The sequence below is a fragment of the Epithele typhae genome (assembly GCF_022376455.1).
Source record: "Epithele typhae strain CBS 203.58 chromosome Unknown BXZ73scaffold_25, whole genome shotgun sequence".
NCBI lineage: Eukaryota > Fungi > Basidiomycota > Agaricomycetes > Polyporales > Epitheliaceae > Epithele > Epithele typhae.
This window is the reverse complement of record NW_025954216.1, coordinates 320,460-329,670: the sequence shown is the minus strand read 5'-3', so window position 1 is coordinate 329,670 and position 9,211 is coordinate 320,460. Positions and strand designations below refer to the sequence as shown.

Here is a 9,211-nt window from a genome sequence, read left to right as displayed (position 1 = left end):
CTACATGTGCGCAAGACTGTTCAAGGTGTCCAGCAACATCCTCCCGTCGCGAGTCGGAGTCGGGTTGACTGGCTGCCTCACCCGGCTCCGCGTCATCGAGTTGACGGGTGCTGCAGACACGGGCCGGAGCCCGACATACGCCCTCGAGCCCGGCTTCATCCCCGCGAAGTTGCGACCCCGCTCGTTCATGTCGAACTCGAACGCCGAGATGTCCATCTCCGCCGCATCCAATCCTTCCTTCTCCTTTCCAACGACCTCCGGGGCGGCGATCAGAGCTGACTTTGCGAGACGGTAGGTCAAGGCGGATGCGTCTGTTGACGAACGGCGGTCGCCCTTGGCAAGCCTCGCAATCGTACCGGCAACGGAGACCAGGTGGCCCGAACGGCTGTCGGGGCCGTTGACGCGGCCGGGTATAGCCTTGGAGGTCGCCATGTTTTGGAGACCGGGGGTGTGCGCGTACGACAGCCCGGCGAACCGGTGCGGCTGGGGCTGGAGGGCGAAGGAGTGCAGCTTCTGGCGAGCGCGCTCCTGGAGGAAGGCGCGGAACTCGTCGCCGATCCTGAAGGACTGGCGGAAGAGGGGGGCGTCGTCGGTGCCACGGGCCTGGTGCCGCTTGGCGAGGAAGGCGCGGAACTGGGGGCGGAGGCGGCGCATGCTGGCGAGGTACTTTTCGAATTGCTCGTGGGTCATCGCTTCGAGGTTCTCCATGAGGCGCCGTCGCGCATAGACTGGTCGACGTCGTCCCTTCGCTCCGTGGAGACGAACTCGGAGTCGATGAGCCACGGGATATCCTTGCCCGACGTCCTTAGGCCTGCCTTCTCCCTCCACTGCCCGTCCCTGTCCTTTTTTGAGTAGGCTGGTGTTGAGTCCATCTCGTCCCACATCCTGATCCAGCGACTCTCCTTCTCCGCGCGATTCCAGTCGGTGTGACAGTCACGGTCGACCGCGTTGACGGTGATGCTGGCGTGCCGTGTTCGGAGGGCGAGAGGCGCTTCAGTCCAAATTGCCGCGTGCTGCATGGCCGTCGAAGGAGTATAGACTTGGCCGATGAGGGGATCAAAGGATGCGAATTTAGAGCGCCGGAGGAGGGCAGCGAACTGAGAGGGCGGAGGGGTGGCCATGGAGGCCTGCTCTGACGAGTGGATGGCGGCCGTGGCGCCCAGTCGCGTCGACGCGTGGCGGACTGTGAAGATTTCAGTCGGCGCTCCGGGTAACGCCGTGGGGGTATATAAGGGCCGGGGCTGGGCAAAAAAGAGCCCAACACCTCGCCGTCCAATTGCTGTCCTATCCCTGCTTGCCCTCACCGGCGCTGCTTTCCCGTGGGTTGGACGGTCCAGACAAACGGCGTAGAGAGAGGCAGGTGTCTCAAAAACAATCTTTGCTGAATGCCTCTCCCTCTGGTCGAGAGGTGAGGACGCTGGATTACCTGGAGCCACCCACATTCTTGTATCTAGGACGGACACGCGATCGGTTGGGTGGGCCTATCGCTTGGGTAGCAGAATATTTTTTTGTGAGTCTCCCTTTCGTTCGTTTGTGTCCGCTGGCCGCGGGGAGAGCCTATGAAGAAAAACCTGGTAACATCACGCACCCACGTGTGCGCACCGTGTCGCAGCACCCGACGTCCGCGTTCTGGGCCGCTGTGGCACGGATGGCACATCACTGGCTTGTCCAGAAATAAACCTTGTGCTGTTGGGTGCGAGTGCAGAGGTAAAGGCGAGACTGAGGCTCTCGTCAGCGCACCACGCGGACACGGGCTTGTCATCGGTTCCTGTTCTATTGAGCTGAATCTGATGTGTTGACAGGTACCACCGATCTGCCTGGACGGGACCGGGGCGCGAGGGACCGATGCGGGACGGAGGAGGAGGTGCAACGGCGATGGAGCCTCCGAGGAGTGCATCGAGTAGCAGTAGACACCATGGCAATGCATAGAACGTGCCAGCAATTTGAGCGACGAACACGCGATGACGAAAGGGGTGGCCGGATGAGGCAGAAAATTGATTGGCGGCGGGCGTCTGGAGTGCGGTTGGCTGCGGAGAGGCTGAAAGTGGCGGAGACGTTCGCGCGTCGCCCGACGGCTCGTTGGTTCGCTCCTGCCCACGCCCACCTCCTCGACGTCGCCCCAGCAGCCGTCGCCGACGCTCCCAGTGCCCCCCGGCCCCGTCGTCTCGCTGCCCGCGTCCCCGTCCACGCTCGGTCTCGGCCACCATGTCCGCTCCGCCCATCCAACGCAGACCCTCGCCTCTCGGCATCACGGCCCCGAATACACCAGAGATGTACCACAGGCTTTCCCGACCACTCGCACGAGCTCTACCGTCTCTGTAATCTCGCTCAACGATGACGACTTCCCCTCCCGGCCCTCGTCGCGGTCCGCCCCCGTCTCCCTCCCTCCTCCCCCCGCTGGCCACCGCCGTCCCACCATCCTCCAGCCCCCAGTCCCCGGACCTTGCCGGAGAGAGCGTGTCCCAGCCCACCATTTGTGGCCTTCCTCTCAAATACGTCTCGTGAGTCTGCGCTTTCGCACCGCTGTCATCTCCGTCACCCTGACCGCGTTCCCCTTCCCGCGCCAGCCTTGTCACCCTCGCTGTCCAGAATGCGGCCCTGTCGATCGTCATGCACTATTCCCGCGTGTCCATCCCCGCGGCGCAGTCATACTCTCCCGCAACTGCCGTTCTTCTCAACGAGCTCCTCAAGGGCTCGATATCCTTTGTCATCGCTTTTTTCCGCATTGCCCATGCCTCCGACGCCCCCGGCCTAGGTCTTGCAGGCTGGGCATTCGCCATGAAACGCGTCTGCAAGGAGGTCTTCAGTCTCGATTGCTGGAAACTTTCCATCCCCGCCATCCTCTATGTCATCCAGAACTCCCTTCAGTTCGTGGCCATCAGCAACCTCCCCGTCGCGACTTTCCAGGTGACATACCAGATGAAAATCCTTACCACCGCTGCTTTCTCCGTCGCCCTCCTCCGCAAGAAGCTCTCCTCCTCCAAGTGGATATCCCTCCTCTTCCTCGCCATTGGTGTCGGCATTGTTCAGCTCCAGACCATTGCCACGCGACATGTTCCTGCCAACACCCCTGTTGGGAGTGCACACGACTCCGCCCCCCTTCACATCCACATGATGAGCCCTCTCAAAGGCTTCGGTGCGGTGGCGGCGGCCTGCTTCACCTCTGGTCTGGCCGGGGTGTACTTCGAGATGGTCCTCAAAAATTCCAAGGCCGACCTCTGGGTCCGGAACGTGCAACTTTCATTGTTCTCTTTGGTCCCTGCTGTTCTTCCCCTCTTCTTTGAGACCCACCACCCTGCACACGGCGGCATTTGGGCCAACCTTCTCAGGAACTTCGGTGGTTGGGCGTGGGCGACGGTGGCCATCCAGGTGCTCGGCGGGCTGATCACGGCCGTGGTCATCAAGTACTCGGACAACATCCTCAAGGGTTTTGCCACCAGTCTTTCCATCGTCCTCTCCTTCCTCGCATCCGTCGCGCTCTTCGGTTTCCGCATCACACCGAGCTTCATCATCGGCTCCTCTGTCGTCCTCATTGCAACCTGGATGTACAATCAGCCACCGGGCAGGGAGCTCGTCGCGATCACGTCCGTCATTCCTGCAAAGCTCACCACCCCAGTGCCATCATTCCCCGGCACCCCCGTCGAGTCCGACGCGCCCATCCTCGGCCAGTTCCCGTCCGAGAAGCAGAAGGGCTCACCCTTCGCGAGCCCACGCGCTTTCGCGAGCGCACTTGGGATGATCGAGCGTCAGCAACAGGAGCTCACGCCCGGGTTCGGGGAGACGCTCGACACGGCGCGTTACCTCAACGCGCCATACGGCTCCCCGTTCCCCTCGCGTACGCCGTCTCCCATTCCTGCGCAGGCCCCGTTCCCCGGCGCGCGCCCGCAGACCACGCCGCCGAGCAGCGCACGATGGCAGTAGTCTGCCCGCCAGCTCTGGACGCTGGCCAGTTTGTCTGTAGTTCATAACCTACGATCGCCCCCGCATAGTACACGACAGTCTAGCTCTCCACTAGCTCACGACCCCCATATACCCCCTCACCCCGCGCCCCCATTCCTCCCTGCGGACCCGCGCAAAGACTCTGTTACAGATATAGCTGCAAGTTACTGACGCCTAGACATCCCCCGCCCCGCCCCCCGCCTGCAGGCGTAGCTGCTACATAGCCCCCTCCGCCCCTGGAGCGCGCCGCCGCGCCGCCGTCCGGGCGGCGCGCACACCTAGACTATTTACGATAGTGGTACTTCCTGTATAATCCTCTTTCGCACCGCACGTCGCCCCTTCGCATAGCTGCCGCCCACCCGCCCGTCGGTCGTCGTCGCGCGCGGCGTTGACGGGCATCGTACGCAAAAACCCCCCTCGGCGATCCCACGCACGCACGAATGTCGAGCTCAGGGAGGCCCTCGCGCGCGCGGGTCCCCCGTGATATACCCCCAGCGTCGTCCGAAAAAAAGAAACCCACCGGCTGTGCACGTGGTGCTTGCCGTGTCGATCATAACATATGTGCGGGGTGCGCGCACACGCCGCGTTGTGAGGCCCGGTAAGCGTAAGCAAACAATGGCACAATGCTGTCCTGTTGGTCCTGGACGAACGTTCGAGAATTCGTCGACACTCTGATGGACGGCGGCGTGTCGTTCTAGTGCTCCATCCGCGCTCGTGCGCGTGCTTCGCCCGACGGGAGCTGATTATTGGCCACTGGAGCACGCCAACGCACCTGGTGGGCGCAAGTGGGGCCAGGTGCGAGTCTCGCGATCGGGCGTGCTCCAGATAGAAGCAACGGGAGCTCCATCGCCATATAATCGCGCCGCTGTGCGCGATCGGGCCGTGCCATCCATAGTACAGTGCAGTGTGTACATACAAAAGTCGACGCAAGGTGTCTCCACAAGTACCGAGAGCGATCGCCGTCCGCTAACCACCCCTCCATCCGCCCCGCCCGGTCCTCCACTCGCCGCCGGTCACGCCTCGGGCTCGCCGAGGACGAAGGTCTGGAAGTTGGGGAACACGAGCTCCTCCTCGACCGTCTTCCGGATCACGTCCTGGATGAAGCGCTCCACGCGCCCGACGTTCTTCAGCACATGCTTGTCCGCCTGCCCGATCTCGCTCTCGATGTCGATCCGCGGGAGGAGCCGCTGGCCTATCGGCAGCGGCTTCCCGCCCCGCCCGGACGGCGTCGCGGGCGTCGGCGGCGGGTCGTCCCCGCCCGCTGCCGCTGCCGCGCCCGCGCCCCCGACCGCGGTCCCCGCGCCGGCGCTGACGTCGCCGGTGGACGAGCCCGCGGACGAGCTCGCGCCGGAGCCGCCGCGCGGGGAGGGCGTGCCGCGCGCGCGGCGGTCGCCCGCGCCGCCGAGGGGCCCGTACGGGTCGAGGTCGTCGACGACGCACAGGTGCACGCGGCGGCGGGCGCCCTCGTAGGCGACGACGAGCTCGCCGGCGAAGAGCAGGCCGGTGACGGAGAGCCGGATCGGGAGAGCCATGAACATCGGCGAGGGGTAGTTGATGAGCAGCGCGGTGGTGAGCGTGAGCCGGAGGTTGGACGCCCAGGTGATGTGCAGGTGCAGCTGGAGGTTCGGGTGCGGGGCCGGGCCGGGCCGGGGCGGCGAGGGGGCGGCGTCGGGGTCGGGCGCGGGGGACGCGCGGGAGTGCGGGGGGAGGGCCTCGTTCGAGGCTCCGGGGGAGATGCGCTCGGGCGTGCGCGCGGCGCCGATGCTGGACGGCGGCGCGGAGTTCACGGCGGAGAGCGCGGAGAGGTAGAGCGACGGCGACGGGCGGAGGTCGGGAGGCTCGCGAACGAGGGCGACCAGATGTCGCGCGGCGCGCGGAGGAAGGGCGTCGAGTGCAGCATGTCCATGCCCATCCCGCCCATGCCCAGGCTTGCCCCTGCTGCGGCGCCGTAGCGGACGTGTGGGGGAAGCAGGTGGTATGCGGGCCCTGCGTCGTCGCCGACGAGGCCCTTACCCCGTACGGCCTTGCGGGAGACCCACTCAAAGTCGTCGTCTTCGTCCTCGCCTTCTTCGCCGGGGAAGAGCCCGGCTCTCGAAGATGATGGCTCCGTACCGTGTTCAAGGGCCCCGTCATCCTCCTCCTCATCCTCGTCGTCCTCCAAGAAGTCCCGATAGATGTCGCGAAGGTCGACTAGCTCGACATCCGGAGCGTTAGCACCGAGGTCGAAGGAGGTAACCTCGATGGGCCCGATGAAAGATGGTCGCGTGGTCGATGCAAGCTGGCGGTTGATGAGGTCAACGAGGGTGGAGGCGAGAGACGAGTCGAGTCGATTCCATTCGAGGTCTATCGACATGGTCGCCGTCACAGTAGACCGCAGGCGCCGTTGTCCCCTCGCGACGCGACCTCACGTGATAATTGATATGTGCAAGACCGAGATTCTCGGAACACGATGTCGATTTGATTCCGCCTTTCACCTCAAGACTCCCCAAATAAATTACCGCAAACCATTAGCTTTGTTGTTTAAACCGTGTGCACTCACTGAAGGGCGACGATCTTAGGCGTATCGTGACCATCCCAATAACCTCGTGATCGTGGTGAACCAAGGTGAGCCCGCAGTCGAATATCTCGGCAAGCTGTCTCGTCCCAGCATTCAAAGGCAACGTAAAGATAGTCGATTACTGATACACATGTAAAACTAACGGCTACACAACAACACGTGTGACGGCGGGCTACAGGAGGGACTTGCTCATGTACGGCCCGTCGAGCTCGTACCCCAGTCGGCGGTAGTAATCTCTAGTCCCGACACCTGCAAGAAGCGGCGCGTTAGGTTCGAGTCTAAATCAGCGTGTTTCAGCCCATCTTGTCCGCACGCACCAGAGATGACGGCCAGTTTCACGCTTCCGTGCTCCTCGCGGGCAATGCGCTCCGCCTCCTCCATCAACAAGGTTCCGAATCCCTATCACCGCAGCAGCGGAAGGTCGGTTAGCATTCGAGCGGCCATAGCGTTGCAGTCCAGGGTCGGCGAGCGCAAGCGAACAAGAAAACGCACCTGATGCTGAAACTTGGTCGGGTCGCGTCCGTGGACGGGCACAGCCGTGCCGTACACATGCAGCTCGCGGACAATGCTGCAGCCACCCTCATCGCGACGGACCAGTTCCGGCCGGAACGTGCCCTCGTCGGAGCACTTGCGGAGACGCAGGAGCCCGATGAGGATATCCCGTTCCGGGTCTTCGTATGACAGGAACGTCTCCCAGCCTCCGTTGGCGGTGTAGTCCCTCCGCAGGAGCTCGACAGACTGCGGTCGGACCTTGTGGTGAATCTCATGAATCTATCAAGGGAAGGAGTGGGCGGGGCGGCCCCATGAGGTGCAAGAAGATGGCGCATGATGGCGTGAGCAACGTCGGCAACGCGGTGCGTGGCCGAGGGAACCGAAGTTTGAGTTTGAAGAACGGGCGACGTCGCGGGTGAAGAGAGCGCGTTGCCATTGCGGAGGCACGATTCCCAGCGGTCAGGAGATTCCGCGAGCAAGGCCCGAGAAGTTTGATCATTATCGGAACGTGTCGGTGGTCAGCACGGAGGATCAGGCGGCACGGAAACAGGAGACTGCGTACGCCTACTTCGCGGAAGCGCACATCACGGCACTCCGCCCCGAAGTCTTTCATCCGGTTCAGGGCCAGCTCACGGAGGTTCCCGGAGTTTTCGCAGCCGCTGGTAACGAGCGGAAGTGGGATGTCTCTGCCACCAGATTAATTTACGCCGAATCAGTCAAACAGACGGGCTTCTTACGCACCTTTGTACCCGATACACGCGTGTCCAGGGCGGAACCAATGCCAAGATGCGCGCGACCACGTCAACGAGCACATTGGGGGTATAGTTCTTGTAGCGCCCCGTGCGCCAAAGTTCGTACAGGCCCGTTCCTCGGATGACCAAAGTTGGGTAAATCTTCAGTCCGTCGCTCCGGAATGCAGGGTTCTCGAAGTACTCCTTGAATTGTTCGAGATCGCGCTCGACGCCCACGTTCGGGAGGTCAGGCATCATGTGGGCAACTACCTTGAAGCCTGCATCCTTCGCCAGGTGAAACGATTCCGACACCGCGCGCACGGTGTGGCCACGATTCGTGTCACGCGCCACGTCTTCGTAAACAGACTGCACGCCTATCTCGAGGCGGGTACAGCCATAGCGTAGCATCTGACTTTAGCGGCATTCAGCGGCATGCCATCGATAGGGTGAAACAGACACACCTCAGGTGGGGCCTCAAGCAATAGTCGGGGCGTGTTTCTATTGTGAATCCGATCGCCTTGGACTTGCTCAATTCCGAGTAGCTTGTGACAGAGCGCGGGTGAGGCGGAACATCAAATCCGGACAACGTGTGGCACGCACCGGACCGCTTCGTCTACGTCCAATCCGGTAAAGCCGGAAAGAGCATTGTGCAGCTGCGCGATAAACGCATTCCTGTACTCTTCGGGCATGCTCATGAACGTGCCCCCCATGATGATGAATTCGACCTGATATGCGGTTGAGTAAAGGATGATCCTGTGAAGACCACTGAATTGCCAACACCTTATCGACGCTATGTCCGAGGCTTTTGAGTTGTTCTACGCGTGCTCGCGTCTGTTCGTACGGATCGTATCGTGCACGGATCGCTCGCATGCTCGTCGGCTCGTAACCAGTGTAGCTTTGTGTGCTGTAATCGAAGTCGGAATCCGGACCTCCTGGGCAATATCTGAATGTCCGATTAGCTGGGACCAGACTGGGATGGCTCGGCTTACACGCAAATGTTTCCCGTCATGGCAATGTGAGGACAGCGATGGGGCTTGCACATTACGGCTACAACGGCGATCTTCCGCAGATGTCAGCTTGCTGATTTTCATCGGAAATGTCGTCCTTACCCCGCTAGCCGTTCGGATAGGCCGTGCGCGCAGTTTTGGCAGCAGTTCCTTCTTGTACTCGTCCGGAATCGCACTGATGATATCGACTAAGCGGGGGACCCCACCGAACCCGTACTTCTTGCTCATTTGCGTCCGAAGCTGGTTCAGGGAGACCGTCTTACTCGCGTCATGGGCCTTGATGAGCTCTGCGGCAATCCCTGAGGTGACGCGCAGCAAGATCTCTGCCTGCGAGGGGCCTGTACGAGGGAATATGAGTCGTCGAAGACCGCATACATTGATCCCAAGACGTACCCTCCACCCGGGTTTTTTGTACCATCGCAAATGAGCGCAGAGTCCAACTTATACTCTTTGGACTCCTGCAGACCACAGAACACGTAGCAGCA

At 62.1% G+C, this 9,211-nt stretch overlaps 5 protein-coding genes across 5 annotated transcripts; 1 reads left to right on the top strand and 4 right to left on the bottom strand.

Moving 5' to 3' along the window:
* On the bottom strand, positions 1–1,121 carry BXZ73DRAFT_101606 (uncharacterized protein; the record flags this gene model as incomplete). The annotated part of the gene is made up of 2 exons (XM_048014957.1): positions 1–702; positions 762–1,121. 2 exons carry the CDS (start codon positions 1,119–1,121, stop codon positions 1–3), a joined length of 1,062 nt encoding a protein of 353 aa, XP_047877758.1.
* A 168-nt stretch (positions 1,122–1,289) lies between these two features.
* On the bottom strand, positions 1,290–1,442 carry BXZ73DRAFT_47135 (uncharacterized protein; the record flags this gene model as incomplete). Its single annotated transcript, XM_048019819.1, has 1 exon — positions 1,290–1,442. A coding segment is annotated over one exon (153 nt), but the record flags the coding sequence as incomplete, so codon positions are not given.
* Positions 1,443–2,334: 892 nt separating this feature from the next.
* On the top strand, positions 2,335–3,921 carry BXZ73DRAFT_47115 (nucleotide-sugar transporter-domain-containing protein; the record flags this gene model as incomplete). Its single annotated transcript, XM_048019815.1, has 2 exons — positions 2,335–2,501; positions 2,568–3,921. 2 exons carry the CDS (start codon positions 2,335–2,337, stop codon positions 3,919–3,921), a joined length of 1,521 nt encoding a protein of 506 aa, XP_047877756.1.
* Positions 3,922–4,952: 1,031 nt separating this feature from the next.
* Positions 4,953–6,292, bottom strand: BXZ73DRAFT_47147 (uncharacterized protein; the record flags this gene model as incomplete). Its single annotated transcript, XM_048019824.1, has 3 exons — positions 4,953–5,144; positions 5,253–5,662; positions 5,761–6,292. The coding sequence occupies 3 exons, from the start codon at positions 6,290–6,292 to the stop codon at positions 4,953–4,955; spliced, it is 1,134 nt and encodes a 377-aa protein (XP_047877755.1).
* A 376-nt stretch (positions 6,293–6,668) lies between these two features.
* Positions 6,669–9,144, bottom strand: BXZ73DRAFT_47167 (histone acetyltransferase ELP3; the record flags this gene model as incomplete). The annotated part of the gene is made up of 11 exons (XM_048019830.1): positions 6,669–6,745; positions 6,814–6,895; positions 6,989–7,267; positions 7,551–7,674; positions 7,730–8,131; positions 8,181–8,261; positions 8,320–8,444; positions 8,500–8,662; positions 8,709–8,779; positions 8,829–9,064; positions 9,120–9,144. 11 exons carry the CDS (start codon positions 9,142–9,144, stop codon positions 6,669–6,671), a joined length of 1,665 nt encoding a protein of 554 aa, XP_047877754.1.
* Between the last annotated feature and the right edge of the window lie 67 nt (positions 9,145–9,211).